This window comes from Lates calcarifer, linkage group LG13, assembly GCF_001640805.2.
Source record: "Lates calcarifer isolate ASB-BC8 linkage group LG13, TLL_Latcal_v3, whole genome shotgun sequence".
NCBI lineage: Eukaryota > Metazoa > Chordata > Actinopteri > Centropomidae > Lates > Lates calcarifer.
The window spans coordinates 11,996,506-12,013,757 of record NC_066845.1 but is presented as its reverse complement, the minus strand read 5'-3'; the positions used below and the strand labels follow the sequence as shown (position 1 = coordinate 12,013,757).

Below are 17,252 nucleotides of genomic sequence, written 5' to 3'. Positions count from 1 at the left end.
CTTTGATTTTCAGTAGGAATACTGAACTGTTGTAATCACTTTGGTGTGGAGCGGCAACATGTGGAAACTTTTGCAAAGGCCAGGATTCACAGTAATCAGAGTTTCTGAATACACCAAAACTATAACTATTTAATTAATAATTAAAATTGATACATTTACATGTGACTGAAAGCGATCAGGGGCAAGCCTTCCTCATAAAGTAAGCTTATTATTACATTCAGACTGTGTATGATTGGCTACTTAATGAGGTTTCTCAATAAATGGACAAATTTAATGAAATGCCAGAGAAAAAAATCATATAAAATGAAAGGATTTGCAGTGAGCATGTGTATTTGCTAATCACACAGAGGCTATACACTAGTTAAACACTCTCAAAATACTGTGTCTCATATACACATATACAATATCTTAAGAGTTCTATTGAATGTTTCTGTAATCCAGCTGATATTGATTTATTTCTTCATTTACCCTTGAAATGTTGTCTTTGGAATTTTTATTTATCCAGACTGATGTCCCAAAAAAAAAAATCAAATACTGGCGTGATAGCTCTCTGCAGTGTCCAGGGTCTTTTGCAACACTGGCACCTTCTGTTATTCAAAAAATGAATAGCAGCACTGATGGCAGAAGGTCAGTTATTAATTATCCAGCAAGCCTGTGCCTCACGTCCAGTGGAGCAGGAAAAGTCTATGCAATCACTCAAGCAAACACTGTTGCAGAGACAAATGTTTTGCACTGTGGAATATAAATACAGTACAATATTGATAATTGGCTTCATAAATAGGGGATGCAAAGGACAAAACCAAGCAATTTGGCCTGTTTAACTGGTGAATTATGCATAATAAGTATCCACTTTTATTTTTATTTTTTCCAAAGTGTGTATTATGGAAATGTTGTTCTGCCTGCTTATTTGTAGGTAGGCTTTGTTGATATCATTGTTTGTTTCTTCAAATTTATTTTGCCCCACTTAGAATTCAGCACGTCACTCTCCCCCTGCACTCTCATGTGTAAGCGTTTTGATATATGCACATGTGCATTGGCGTAAATACTTTTCGGTGCATATGCCAGGTAAAAGTGCTCTCCCTTGGAGCTATAGTCTGTGCTCTCCACTTGGCACTGCAAGGATGAAGTGTTGCCTTCCTGGAGGGGACATATTCAATGATTTTTAGACGGCGCCGTGGGCTGCCCTCCAGACCACAGAGACCAGCAGCAGCCACCGAAAAGCCAGCCTCTCCCTCGCTCTCCTGTCATCCTCAGTTTTGCCTGTCAAGCTGTTTCACTTGCACACCATCTCACATGGTCCAACTCGGTGTAATTTATTCATTCAAACTTTTTTCACAGTAAATGTTTTCAAATGCGCAGCCAATACACGCTTCTGATTTGTTTACTTTCCTAAATCACCGGCTGGGTAAGGTTTTGTGAGAGTGTTTTTTGTCACAGTTGGCATGGTGATTTTCATTTTATTCATGCACACACTGGAAAAGCAGTGCGCTACACCGGACTGAATCTATTACCTAGAACACTGTTCTTGTATACACAGTAAATTAGAAAGTAAAAGATGCAGCCCATTATCAGTGTCTCACTGTTGTAATAGCACAAAACAGACTTCTTAACACTGTGTTCCTCCTTTTCCACACAGGCCCTTGCCATCCAAACCCCTGCCACAACAGAGGAACATGTGAGATCAGTGAGACCTACAGGGGAGACACCTTCATTGGTTATGTCTGCAAGTGTCCACCAGGCTTCAGTGGAGTTCACTGCCAGCACAGTAAGCTGTACCTCTCTCTCTTCCTTGTTTCTCTAGGGAACCTTAAAAACACTTATATTCTCAATGAATAAAATATTAGATGAAAGAGTTTGAAAGGTGGTGGAAAACCTATGCACCTCTTTTTATACATTTCCATCAAGTATGATTTGTCTGTCTGATCTGAAAGATTTTCTGACACAAATAACGACCTTGAGCAGTGAATAAAAGTTGAGCAGGCGACAGGAGGTAAATCGCTGTTGAAAAGACAAGTTCAGCAAAATGATAGTGGGTTTGGTAGAGAAAAGAAGTGCTGAATTCGCTTTCTTTTGTTGAGCACGCTCTTAATAAAGGTTAGTGTCAGAGGGTTTTTGCTGCCTATGAAATAATACTCTCTGTTAGTCCAGGAGCATTGTTCTCAACCCCAGTACAATTTATCCTCTATCTTTAAACTGATTCTCTGAACTCTAAAGCCTCTGATGCCTCGAAACTGGACACAGGGGTAATCACTAATGTAAACGTGTGGTACGAGCACATGGGGGTGCAACCAACGTCGGCACCTATAAAAATGTGGACATGGGAAACGTTTCAATTGTGTGTAGCCAGCATAATGTCGCTCTTCTGAAAACAACAAAAAATGTCAAATGATTTCTCCGTCCTTTCTCCTTATATTCCACAACAACAACTGTGCTGCTCAGTTTCATAACTGTTCACAGCAACAACGAGGAGCAGTGAGCAGTGAGCTGTTTTGATGTTTCAGAAAGTTACTTTTTTTTTTTTTCTTTTAAGTAGTAAACTGGAGTAGTTACTGTTCTCAGCCATTTGGAAGTCACTTTCACAGCAAATACTAGATGCTTTCAAGGCCTTGCTGTGTCAGTATTACTTGCAGCACCACTAACCAAAAAAGTCTGCTGTATACTGTCAGGAAGTGAAACCTACTCAGTGTATACTTATCATATAATAGGTGGGATCAACATTAACTAGCCAGCAGTAGAAATACACAAGTATAGCATTAAACCTATACATTCATATCCTGTCTTTTGAATGAATCCCAGGAGTTGGAAATAGCATGTAGCTGTGTCGTCAACTGCTAAATCTTGCTAATCCTGCAGTATAATATATGGGCCAAGGCCTGTGGCTACCCTGCATGTGTGTGCTTGGCTGAGCATTGCATTAGCCTGCACAACACAGTTGTCCTTCATCGCAGGTGTGCTTCTAAGTAATGGATTTAATGTGTCACGTTGCAAACTGTGCGGTGAGATGGATCCTTACTGGTTTGAAAGAAAAAGAGGGATAGAGGCAGAAGGAGAGAGCGAGAGAGACGTTAACCAATACACAACACAAACCATTTGTATCTGTTTCATGACTCTGCCACATTTACACCAAGGTTAAACAAGGAAATAAAAATAAGAAATGCCCTTTTTTGGGGGACAGCGTCAGTCATTTATTTGCTTCCACGTCGCTGTTTTTTCCCCCTATTTTATTAAAATGGACAAAACATAAAAGGAAATGGAGCAAGTCACTATATCAACACTATGTCATTGTGTGTGTCTCCAGCCAGAATTGTGAGCAACTGGCTAGCATTCATGTCATAATTCAGTTATTGTTTCCTATTAAGCCCTTAGGGTGGCAAGAAACTGATTCGATATAGGCTGAATACACATTAATGTCTGCCAATTTCCCTCACGGTCATTACAGTTGAATGGAAGAGAGTGGGTGAGAGAGAGAGGGAGAATTCTGTATGTTAATAATCAAATCTAGCGTCTGGATAATTCCTGCAATTAAATGATAAAGGGACATAAATAATCGTTCTTTTAGGATGACAGCTTAGCTGGCTTTGTTGTGGAACGATGTTGGCAGTTGGATGGATTGCAAGTTTAAGCTGGGAATTCTGTAAGATACAAGAAACAACAGAAACAAGGCGGTCTTGCTTAACAATCTGTCTTATAATCAATATGTTATTTTAATGAATATCACCCTGTTGTGTGGGTAGATGATGATGTAAGCCTTTTCACTGCTGATGACAGTTCAAACTGTCACATAACTTTTAAGTATTGCATCTGCCGATACTATAAATTCATCAATACATTCATTAGTCTTTGTTTTAATAAGCTCACAGCTGTTGCAACAGAATGGATGTCTGCTGTTATATTTCTATCTATTGTAAAATATTAAACCAAATACTTAAGAGAACAAACCCTCCACTCAGCATATTTATAGTAAGTTTTTCAAGTTGGATTCAGGGTGCTGGATTTAGGATGGTATTGTGATGGAGGATTATCTTTAAGCTTATGTGATATCTAATCCAGTGTTTTAAATCAGTGTTGGCCCCAGACTGACTGCTGTTTAGCTCTGTATACTGTGTACTATACAGATGTAGCATAAAATATGTGTAGGCCAGCCCTGGCTTTTTTTACTCTTGCTCTTACTATCTCCTCGCTCAGTCAGAGCTAAATCCAATTTCACACCTTTGAACGTTATCCTAAATACATGCACTACATATCCTGCTTGTTAGACCAGTTTTATGAAGCACAGCCAGGAGTGATGTCGCACATGGACAGCTAGGATAAGTACAAGCTATTTCAGACTTCTTTGATGGGCAGGTACTGTAAGTACTTAATGTTTCTTACTTTTTTTTTTTTTTTTGGAACGCAGCTGTCAATGACTCAACGTGAGGTGTTGATATTTCCACATTCAGAGCAGATGTCAGACAATCACAGCTGAAGGTGACAGCAGTGCACAGTCACAGCAAGAGTTCATTGAAGTGAAAGTTTTTCTGTTTAAGTCTGATTTCCCTCAGCCACTTAATATGCAACTTTATATTTATATGCAATTAAATCTCACAGTATCGTGTTTCAGGCTTTTTAAAGAACACTTAATTGTTAAAGTCTTAATGTGTCTTTTGCACTTTGCATTCGTAATATAAAATGTAATTTTACATTTTTACTTTTGAATTGTTACTCAGAAACACTGTTTGAAACAGTTTTAAACCCATTTTAAATTAGTTGCACCAGGTCTAACTTTCAAGACCACCTCGGAAAACCAGGGTCAGGTGTCACTGCTTTTATTATTAGAGCCCTTATTATCACAAAGTCATCCATCTTCTGAATAGTGTGGCGTCACGTCCCTGTGGTGACAGGAGAACAAGAGCCACGTTATTGGGCGAGTAGCCAAACATTGTAATGAACTGTCACAGTGTGAAGATTGGGACTGATTGCCTCAGTCGTCATTTTTAGGTCACATGTTCTCAGTCTATCAAGAACAAACGAAGTATAAACTCTTGGGATTTTCAATGGGGAAGTGTTTTATTTCTCTACACTGCATTTTACTCTTATCTCAGCATAAACAGCCTTGTGTAACAGGCCCACCTTGTGTTGAGGCTGATATGAACAACATAATTTAATCTGATGCAATAATACTACATCCTATCTTGGAAAGGTGTCAGATCAGATGACGATATGTTGCCCTCTTTTCTCCTTGAATAGTGGAGCTTGATGAGAAGTTACTGCTGTTTATTCTTCCTCACTCTCTCTCTACGTTCTCACTCAGACGTGATGCTGTATGCGGAGCTGACTGCAAATCAAAGAGAAAATTAAAGCGAGTAAAAAAAAAAAAAAAATGTTTCCAAATAGTATAAACCAGTGTGTTCAGGCTGATGGTTATTTGTGCAGAAACAAATATCTGCACTAGCCAAATGAACAAGTTAATTTCCCAAATTAACAAGTTCATTTGGCTAAATTATCTCCTATATAACTGGTGTTCATTTTCTAACTCAGTCTCTTTCCATCCTTCCATGGTCTGCAGATTCTTTGAACAGATTCCATCTTGCTCTTTGATCAATACACGTCTTTGCCTTTCTTTCTGAAACACACCAGCAGGGCAGCATTGATTGAGGCTAAATGTAGGATGTGTGAGATTTTTTTAAAGCGTGGCCCCTGTATTTGATCATGTATTGACAGTCACTATGATGCCGTATTAGCCCTGCTGCCTCCACAGCATCTTACCGCGGGATAATCAGCCAGTGTTTATGACTGCGGCCTGATGTAAAGCCACAAGGAGCCATTACTGTTAGTCAATTCACCGGGGGGAGATCACAGACTGCTTTTCATCAGCACAAGAGAAAGAAAGAGACTCCATGAGGACTTTCTCTGTGCTTACTCTTTGGTACCACAGTTAGAGCTGCATTAGTGACCTGTTAAGTGTATTTTGCGGTTGGTAAGAAGATATCCAGTGGCACTTCCTTTTCTTGTTTATTTTTTTTTTTCCATAAGGCCATCTGACTCCTCGCCTTCGCATGGATTTTTATGATGATTTTTATGATATTCAGTGAGCAAAAAAATTAGAGATTTGCTTTATTTTCCACTCTCATCTCTTTGTTGTGCTCAATTTACTGCTTAAGAGCAAGATGATAGCATAGACAACAGGACTACAGTCCAAGGCAGCATGACTATTGAGTATCAAAAGGATGTCTTTACCCTCAAACATCTGACTACAACAATAGACTCTATTAGTGAGGCACAAGGCAGAGGCAGAGGTCCGACAGTTTCTCACAGCAACCCTCACGCCCCCGTGAACACCCAGCACTTTACTTTAGCAGTGCACCTCTGAGCGGTTACCTGCACCTCTTCAAGCGAAAAAAGACTCGCCCTTCTCAAACCAGCCACTGCAGCACAGGAGGAGACTACAGCAGATCTTCAGGATGTTATGATATCCGGGGGGGGGGGACAGCGCTTGTTAGCCGGCATATCCTCCACTCCTCCCATGGAGGCCACCAAGAGAGGACAGTGGGTGAGATGGAGAGAGACTGGTGGGCTTGTGGTTTTATGCTCCCTCTCACCATGACTGAAGCAGTTGTTATCTCCTTCTTACTGTGAGGCTGCACTGTTAAAGTAACCCCAGCAAAGATCACGATGAAGCATGAAGACTTTCTCCTCCTTTTGTAGCTGTTCTTAAACATTAAGGGCATCTCACCAGGGCCTAAAAATCCTAGATCCTCCCAGTTAGTAGTAGAAATTTTCTTTTCTAACAATGTAGTGATTTTTTAGACAGCATTCTTATATGTTTTAAACATAGATATATCACTCCTAAAAAAATTAATTAAATTAAATTGATAAAATAATACATATGAGCATGCATCAAGATCAGTTTTTTTTTTTTGCCAGACCTATGCATATGTTTATATATACATAACGCCAGGAGTTTACACCTCATCAACAATGTTAGCGCTATCGCTATCCTACAGCTTCTCCTCTGACAGTAAACAGAAAGGTGAACACGTGGACTAAATGAGTGTTTGTTTGCTCCTTCTGTCCACAGTGAATGTTTTGTCAAACAATAATAGTTCCGGCCCAGAAAATGGACCCATATTTCCAACAAACAATCTTGCAAATTGTTACTGTGTCCACAAAAGTAGCTTCCTATTCATATTAGTACTAAAGCTCCACAGAAGTGCTGTTGCTATTTTTCTCATAGCTCTGGGGTTAAGTTGTTCATGTACAGAAATCCACTAACTGTCTTAGATCATATGCACAGTATAGCAGAATTTTGTTTTAGGGCAGATTTTCACTTTGAGTATTAGAAAAAAATTAAGCTTTGGGGGCAGGCTTAGCTAAATGGATTAAGATAGATTTAAGCACCTCTAAAAGTTAGTGAAAAAGTTTGGTAAAGTAAAAACTTTTCACTGGTAAACAGGCAGAATGAGTACTGTGTCCACGGAAAAGCAACCTATTTTCAAAATAAACAAGAGGCATCAGTTTAGTCATAGCGCCTGAGGTCTGTTCTTGTAGGTATAAATCTGTCTTGTCTAAACAACCTCTGGGTTACAAGAGTTGAGAAGTTTTACTGAAATTATGCTAATCTGCTCACCAGTTTTATTTTTATATGCATAAATTAGCATGAATAACTTAGCCTTGGTTTGTTTTCTCAGAATAATGAAACTTGCATATACCTGCTGATTTTGTAGCATTGTAACAGTGTGTAGTAGCATGTCAATACGGCAACTCAAGAGCCTCCACTGTACTTCACAGTGTGGTATTTTGTGAAATTATTAAAAAACAAACAAACAAAAAAACATTATTTATCTCGCAAGTATAGATTAGCTCCTGCTATAGTTTCCCAAGGTCATCATTGTATCACAGATCTAAAAATGTGGCCCACTACCTGAAGTGGCCCCAGAATTATTATGAATAGTGGCAGCCTCAAGGCTTTCCCTGCTGCACCATTACTGTGATGTAGAGCTGTGTGGAGGACAGGGCCATTTCCACACACCCTCTCAACATTACGTTCACAATCCCACAGCCCACCCACTGCTCGCAGTCTGTGGCTAGAAAGCTGCATTTACAGGAAGAGATGAGTATAGAGAATCCTGGGGGAAAGGGGTCCACAGTCCACCAAACATCCAAAGAAGCCACCACAATCACACGGCCAAAACCGACAGACGCCAATGATCAGCAGCTCGGGGTGGGGGTGGGGGTGGGGGACACACTGAGTGTGTCTGCTGCGTTCTCTTTTTGTCTCACAGGAGTCTCTTCAGATCAAAATTGAAAGATGGATATGCTTGTGGGCCAGCAGTCATGTTGTTTTAGCTCACTGCACATTTGGTCCTTTCTTCCTTCAAAGCACCACACATTCCTCTCACTGGAAACAGCAGAGTACCTCTTTATGTGGTGGTTTAGTTATAATCTGGTCAGTCAATCCAACCTTAAGTTGAGGTTTATGTTTTTGCCATCTTTATCTGCAGTATGTGCAGAAATAGAGATCTGTGTCTAAAAACAGCTTGAAGACATCATGGGATGGGATATAACATCCATACTTACTTAACATACTTCATTAATTGCTTTACCACTCATTTCAGCTACTTTCTCTGTTGGCTACACAGAGCGTCAATATATTTGAGGAAGGAAACAATTATGGGAAAGAATTTAAAAAAAATGAAAAAGCTTTCAAACAACTGAGAAATGATTTAATTTTACCAAATTGTCTCATTGGGTTAGTTTGGTTAGTTCTTTAGGCAAAGTATTTCTCATTTTATAATCAAAGCAAGTCAGTTTATTAGAGCACTTTATGATTGTGAGGATGCTAAAGGAGCAGAAGTCTGGGTTAGGTGATGATTAAGACAAACTGCCTGTGAGGTGATGGTATAAAGGAACTTGTTTACATCATTCCAAAAGAGCAGGGTTAAATGGATGTGTGTGTGTGCGTGTGTGCGTGTGAGCCTGCAAGCCTGCAGTAGACTCTAGCTCTCTCTTAGGCTTACTGAATGCTACAGCTGTTTCTCAGGGTGGCTGGTTAGTTGGCTACTTTCAGGGCTTCTGTGAAAAATGATGTAGTAGAAGCAGATGTCTGCTGTTTGCAGAATGTAGCCAGCACTGGGTTACCTGACAGATGCATAATTATTTCCATTGTTGGGCTAGTGAAGGCATATCTGGCATATTACTCTGACATGGGATATGTACTCTGCAAGCAAGGAGGCTTCAGTTGAATCCAGAGTGTGGAGGAAGCTCTCGCCCACACTGACTGTGGTGTGTTGTTGACAGTTTTCAGCTCCTTTCTGGCTCGGAGAGACTAGTAAAGGTGTGTCTGGCGTGTTGCCCTAACAAAGAGTAACATGTCGCATGCACAAAGGCTTCATGGTCAAAGGCCTGAATTTCTGACCTAGATTCTGGATGTTGAACAGCGGGCCTACATGGGTGCCTGTGTGTCGCTGAAGGAGGTGTTAGGGTTTCTTTTATCTGTGGCATGGTGGCATCACAGGCATTGTGGCATGGTGCCACTTTTACTGTGATATGCATCACTGCCATTTTGTCTGCCCCATCCACATTTACACTTCATTTCTCAGGCAGCTACGCTGGTGTTTCCACCTGCAGATAAAGTTTAATTATTCCCCAGATGGACGTCAGTAAATCTGTGGTCCCAGACGAGGGATGACCACCTACCTTTTCCAGTCAGCTGCATCCTTTTGGTTGGCATGTGCAGCCACTTTGATTCAGTCTTAGTGTCTGGCAACACTGTGGGAGCACCTGACAAATTGGCTTGATGTAGCAGCACTTGCATCTAGCAGTGCTTGACATCCTATGTGTATATACATATATGCCGTCTCATTTTAAAGTCTTAGTTCTCTTACACTACTTTGTTCATGTCTCCTTGCAAATTGTCTCGTGGATTTTTGAAAAGATGGTTTGAGTAACAGGTACCCTGTACTGTATACACAGTAGAGAATTCAGCTTTGTATTGACAATAGGTCAAATCCTATGGTAATCCTGTAGATAAGGTGCAATGACATGGGTCCAAATTTATATGCAAGTTAAATTTTTCGTCCTTTTACTTTTTATGTCTCTTTATGTCTTTTACATAAAGACATTTGGTCTTAATAAGAGGCAGCGATAGTTTAGAATACTCCCCTGTTCAGTCGGCTGAATCTGCCTTAAAAACTTGTTGTTTACTTGAGAATAAAGAACGCATAAAGGCACTGGACAGTAGCTGAACCAGCCTGAACTAGACCCACCTGCAGTTCACAGTATGGTAAAGTAGACTATAATAATTATACAATATTTTATTAATATCAATATATCTTACCAGCTTTATATGGCTTTGTTTGCTTTCGGTGTCTGTGTGTGCATCTTTGTGTGCATGTAAGTGTATATACGCATCTACAAAGTGAAGGAGACCTGGTCAAAGATCAGTGTTGTACTTCAAATATTTTCTCGAGTATCCTGCTGCTCCTTTCGCCATCCCAGGAGGAGGTGACCCTATCTCACCTCTGTTAGAGGGCATTTAGGATAACAAGCCAGGGAAACAAGCTAGAATCAAGGTGTTTAGGGCCACTTTTTCTGTGCCACTGACATGGATATTTTATTTAGCCTTTTAGGTGGAGCCTTTTGCCTGACCGATAAAAACTGACCTTTTTGTTCTCAAGTTTATTGAAAACAAAGAATGACAACAGACATATATAATATGAAAGTGAATATATATGAATGTCACCTTTTCATATGCCTTCAGTAAGCACTCAGTTCTGCAAATCCTGCCAAATAAAAACTGCTGTAGAAACATACTTTATGATGACCTTTTGTCTTTGGCAATGTGGTGCTTTCCTAGCAAAATTACAGACGAGACACTTTTTTTTTTTTTTTTGCAATGCAACATTGCTGTTAAAACCAATAATAATGGCACATAATTCCTTCAGGAATTTGAAGCTATATGAAATGGGCAGACGGGCAGTCTGCAATCTTGTTAGCAAAACATAGTCTTCTAGGGAAAGGCCAGCACTTTTGAAAGAGTCTGAATGTGCAGAAGTGCTTCAGAAGAGGTTTTGCTAGTGCCTGGATTTCTTCAGTTATATTTGTTGAGATTAAAAGAGAAAATGACAAGAAACAAAAGATGTTATGTAGAAAAACAGTAAGAAAATAATGAAATGAGAATTGCCAAAAAAGTAGCCTATATTTGTTCACTTAAGTGTTTTTTTTTTTTAAACCTCCCCCCTTGTTCCCAGTCCCTGAGCACCCAGTCACCTGGTTTATCCTTCCTGTGGAGGAGTCGTAGGGAACAAGCTGTTACCAGGGCCTAATTGTGTAAGGCCCCTTCGGTCACTTGAGCTGCGCTGTCACCTCCTGGCCTCTGCAGTAAGGATGGACCAGTTGGCAGATGGCCAAAGCATAAATAGAGATGCATTTCCAAATCCCAGGTGGCGGAAAAAGAGTTAGACTCAGTCCTGCCCAGGGCTTTTGGCCGGCACTGCAAGCAAAAACAGAACACTGATAAATGTTCAGCTTGACTACACAGAGCTGCATTAATTCAGGATGGTCAGTGTGTGGCCAAATTAGTATCATTGTTGTTTTACTACAAACTGAGTTCATTTGGTGTGACAGAAAAAAAAAAAGAGAATAAGGTTGATGGTGATGGGAATGCGCAGTTTGTAAACCATGACATAGGATTTTGGCTGGTGCCTAGCAGGGAGATGTTTGTGTATATCATTATTTCACCTATGATTTAATCATAAATATGACTCAGCATGGAAGAAATGATATAGATGGGTGAATGATAGCACTTTAGTATTTTCATGGAATTTCCTCTTGTCTTTATTAGACACAGAAAAGGGTAGTTCAGAGAGAGGGTCGGCAAGGAAATGAATTAATAAAATCAGTGTGAAATTACTCTCTGCTGAAACCACTGATGCATCTTAATTTGGCAGCACTATCAATATTAAACTTGGCTTGAGTCATTCAGAATTTGACCTTAATCAAGACCATTTCCTTTTAGTGAATATGATTTTAAATATTTGGTCATGATGCAACTATTTCTTCAGATGTTATGTTTTTAAATAAATCGTTTATGCCTGCTTTTTTCATGCCATGCCCTAGAGTGACATCACGATATGACTTTTTTTTTCTTTTGGGCTACAATACTGGTCAATCAGTCCACTACCTTCCAGACTTAAGAATCTCAAAACTTGTGGCTTGACTGTGATTAAATCCTGTGCAGACAGATTGTCCCCAGAGGATGAATCCTACTGACTTTGGTGATTCCCTGACTTTGGCTCTAGAGACATCTTGAAATTATTGGGTGGATTTCCATTAAATTTGGTACAGTTATCCATGTTCCCTTGATGAAATATTCTAATGTCTTTGATTATCCTTTCCTTGAGCACTACCATCAGGTCAAACATGTACATGTGCATCATGGATTGGCACAAAATTTATCACAGACATTTATGGTCCTTAGATGACATACTCCAATGACTTTGGTCATTCCCTGACTTTTTCTCAAAGGCCACCACAGGATTGACATTTTGTTGTTATTGAAATATCTCAACAACTGTTGGACTGATTGCCATGAAATTTGGAAAATACATTCATGTTTACTGGCAGGAGAATTTTAATAACTTTGGCCCAATTTTGCCATAATCAAGTCAACATTTCTTTTTGTCCAATGGCGTATGACTTAAAAACTACAAAACTACTAGCAGTCTAATGAAAGACAGCTACAATTTGTGTTTAGTGCTATCACACTAATTTAAAATGGTAAACAGATTTCAGTGCTGCACCTGGGTTTGGTTAGGTCATACTACCACCTTGTTGACATTTTTCACTTGAATGTAACTAGTCTGTCAGTAACGTATAAACCAACATATTTTATTGATATTTGATTAAAAACATTGTTTACTCGAATGTTGATGACTCTTGTTATCCTTATTTTCCCCCAAATCAAGTCCTCGCTTGCTCTTTCTCCATCACCTCCCTTCCGCTTTCTATCTGCATTCCATTTAAATATTCTAGTAAGTGTACCTCAGTGATGTTACAGAGCTTGTGGATCAGACTCTGTTGTTCCAAGCTGGATCAGTATTCCCCTCACACACCTGCTGTGGAGCCTCCATCTGTAAGCTTAAAATGACACTTAAGGGTTTCCTCCGAGTGCCATTCTGCCTCCGAACTGAAGGCTCTTCACATTCTGCACATCCCAGCTTCGGCGAAGCCGCCCGGTCTCCATGTTTTCAAAATGATGAGTGTTTTGCTTCTCCGATAGTCAAACCTCTCTGCAATGCATCCTAAGATACCTTTCCAAGGGCTTCTGGAGTGCAGCTGTGAATAACTTCTCAGTGGGCTAATCCCACTTCAAAAAGCATGTCCTTGGAATACACTATTCTTAATCCTGCATTCACAGCTTCATGCATCATCATATCCCTTGAAACATACAGCATGTACCGCTGTGAAAACGAACCTGCATGTGAGATGAGATTTGAGAAATTCTGTAAAGGAGATCAATAAAATCAATGCTCATGCTAAGCCTAGATGCGTATGACCGAGGCTTAGATATATCACTGTGAAAACCCATTTCAAGGGCACATCGGGTAATGTTAAATCTCTCTTTCGACTGGTTGTGTGACTTCATCAGACAGTGAATAGGAATCCTGCCTTATGTGGTGATAGTCACTTCAGTGGCATGGGTAAGACAAGGATAGACTGACATGGTAGACTGACAGTGGAGACAGGCACTTCCTTGTTCCATCTTCCATCTCTGACTCAACCTGGAGAGACAGGGCTTGTCTTGGCCATGTGTAGCGTGGACTAGACACATTTCACTGCACCAGGACCTGTCAAACACAACATCCAAGGCTGATCGCCCATACAAAGATGCTGCTCTGAGAGCATGTCAGCACTTCTTGAAGTACAGTAGCTTTATAGAAGTAACCTGACTGGAATTTATATAGGCAAGCAATAATGTATTCCTCATAGATACTGTATGTACAGGGGATATGAGATTAGATATGACGTGATGAAATGCAGGTGGAAAAAAAAAACATAGCATGCATCTTGACTTTTACTGGGAATAAAACCCTCACTCAGTCCACACAACCTACTGAGATGTCCTGTCTTTCCCACTGAGATATGAGCAGATGGCTCTTTTATCTCCGCCTCCTTCAAGAGGGTGCTGTGTTACATCAAAACTGCCAAAAAAATGAGTGGGGGAAAGTAATATTCACAAAAGAAATAAATAAGCTCAAGGATTGTATCACAAGATTGATGAGCACACTAATCACAGAGGGAATGGAAGACAGGACAGCATGATATAAGCTCTTCTTATCAAAACAGCAACTCTGTCATTGGCTGAACATGTGTTTATATCTCCCCATGGTGTTAATACAGTGTTACGTGTATGATGTGGTATGTGCAGCAAAACACACTGTGCTGTGTTTTTTATGCTGTTTTTGAGCATGAAAAACATTCAGTCGTTTGTAATGTTTTACTCCCTTAGATGTGTCTGGGTGGTCACTGAATAATAACACCATATGCTGTTGAGTATGTACAGTGTATATTACCCTAGAACTATTGTATATTATGTCCTTGAGGTGGACCCAATATAAATATACCAAATGATCTTTATCCTCCCATATGGAATTCTCATAAATTCTTGATCTCATAACTTCCTTAATAAAGTGCACTGTCACTGAGTTTATAAGCTAATGATATATATTCTACTCAGAGTAGCATCCAAGTAATGTAAATGATTCATTTTCCCCCACATGACCTCATTCTATGTGCCCACAGATTGCAGTCTTTTTTCAGTATCAAATCCAGCATCTGCAGGACTACCATGAAGCACAGGGCATCAGCAGCAGCAGTGTGTCCTAGGGGAAAGCATAACAGCTGTATTAAAAAAAAAAGATGATTAGTTTAGGGTCAGGGGTTAATTATGTGGTAGGCATAAACAACCGGTTGTCCACTTCATTCCTGTCGATCACTGACCGTATAGGTCAGACCACTGCCCTTTGCCTAGATAGAGGGGTCAAGAGCATCAGCTTGCGTACCACACATTTGTAGGTCTGCTGGCTCTGACATAAAAACAGGTAAGATAAGATGAAACTTCCCCTGGGGAAAACCGCATGAGTGCTAAATCAAATCCAGATGCAGAGATGTAACACGATGACACCATCTCCTCTTGAAAGCAAAGTCTTGTCTAACCTCCAATTGTGTGGCTTACAGTGTCTTGGCAGAGAAAAAAGAAGGCTTTAACCAGTTTTACCCAACATCTGACTGTAATTTAATGAAGGAAGTGGGTGAGATGTGGGGGCAATACTGCTGGGACATTACCTTTCATTCCACTAATTAAGTTTGGGGGGCTTTACAAGTGTGAGAGGATTACAAGCTATTAGCATGCATTCATTTCAGTGATTTGTGTGATTTATGTTGTTGTTTGGGGCCAGTTTAGGCTTAGGCTGATGTGACTGTATATACTGTATATTCAAGTCCAACTGAAATCACAGTTCTTATTTAAATATAAACCCACTCTCTAAATTAAATTCACCTTGTTCTTTATTGAGGACAACAACCAGTACCACGGATAGGGAATGTGCATTTAGTTTTTGTTCTTGTTTTTTTTCTTTTAAAGCTTTTATTGTTTTTTTCAGTCTACAGTCAGTATCCAGTATAGTAAAAATAAGTGAAAACATGTTTTTAGAATGTAGAATGCAAATAATTAAAAATAAAAAAAATGGAAATCTCTCTGTCTATTCAGGCCCTTTGCTGTTGCAAAGTTTTAGCAAGTCCACTTGTGGCAAATTGTATTGACTGGACATAGTTTAGAAAGACGCTCACCTGTGTATATAATGGCCCACAGTTCACATTTAAAAAAAAAAAAAAACCCAAGCCATGCAGTTCAAGGAACTATCTGTAGACCTCAGCCACTGCAGGGAGGCAAAGATCAGGGTAAGGGTTTTAAACCATTTCCTAAAGCTTGGAGTTAAGTTAGGAGTCTTCTTAGAGTAACTTAGTAACCAGGCAAGAAGGAACTTGGCCCGGGAAGTGACCAAGAACCCAACAATCACTCTAACTGGACTTCAGAAGTCCCTTGCAGACATGGGAAAAATCTACCGCTAATACCGTCCCTTTGGTGAAGCATGATGGTGGCAGCAGCATGCTATGGGATGGAGGTTTCTCAGTGGCAGGGACCAAGAGACTGGAACTGATAGAAGGATGAATGCAGCCAAATACAGAGAGGTCCTTAAAGAAAACCTCCTCTAGAGTGCACACAAATGTTCACCTTGCAGCATGACAAGCCAAGCTGTAATGTCTCTTTCTTATCTACAAGCATTGACACATGTCTTGTTTTGCACCTTGGCTTGTTGAACAAGCCAGCAAACAAACATCCACAAGGGAAAAGTGTACTGGTAGACCTCATTCTGCAGGCTAGATTTAAGCTCTAGCAGCTTGAACAACATAAAAACATATCTACAGATGTCAGCACCAGTCACTTTAGATGCTAAATTGTTCTGTGCCTGTTTTGTAATTTTGTTTGGTGTCAGTTTGCTACTATGGCACAATTTCTTAAACACTTTGTTTGCCTTAACTTTATATGACATATAATAATATATATATGACATATTTATATCTTTTTGACACAATACCTCTACTGTTGAATGAACTGGAAAGCGGATTCATCAGACGGTACGTTTTGTGTGGCTGTAGCAGGTGCAGGCGCTGTAGAGGTCAGCGCAGCCCAGTGGAGAGGGCACAGGTGACCCCTCCCTTTGCAGGCCTTGTTCCTGCTCCCTGGACACACCATAGCCAATTTAGCGCTCACAGCCAGTATCAGTTCCTGACACATAGCACTATTCATTGCTCTCATTATTGTCCGGCTGAGACACTTTTTAGAGAGCAGTAGAGGGGCAAAGCCAGGGAGCAAGACGTTCCAGTGGACCGGTGAGAGTGGGAGTCTGGCCAGAAACTGGAGGAATATATTTTGGGAGAGCCTTAGTTTTAGGGGAGGCATTGTGCAAGAGTAAGAGATTGATGACGGTAATGATGATAACTCACTGAGTCTAGTTAATGTCATGATCTTTTTATTAATCTTAATATGTCTCACATGAACAGCCAATTAAAATTTCTCAGTGACGTACAATAAATTAATCAATGTAGAACTAAAATACAGGGGATAGATGATATGAAACCAACAGTCATTCTGAAGTACGTTTGATGATTCTGCTCAGTTTCTGTTGAGATCAAATTTAATTCAGTTCTAT

At 40.0% G+C, this 17,252-nt stretch overlaps 1 protein-coding gene across 3 annotated transcripts in view; it reads left to right on the top strand.

Annotated features, from left to right (window-relative positions):
* The window catches only part of LOC108878550 (EGF-like repeat and discoidin I-like domain-containing protein 3), a 102,293-nt gene that overhangs the window by 33,844 nt on the left and 51,197 nt on the right, over nucleotides 1-17,252 (top strand). For all 3 annotated transcript variants that reach the window (XM_051074946.1, XM_018669380.2, XM_018669379.2), the window contains one exon: nucleotides 1,637-1,765. In XM_051074946.1, the coding sequence (XP_050930903.1) occupies nucleotides 1,637-1,765 (129 nt within the window). The remainder of the gene's footprint in view (nucleotides 1-1,636; nucleotides 1,766-17,252) is intronic.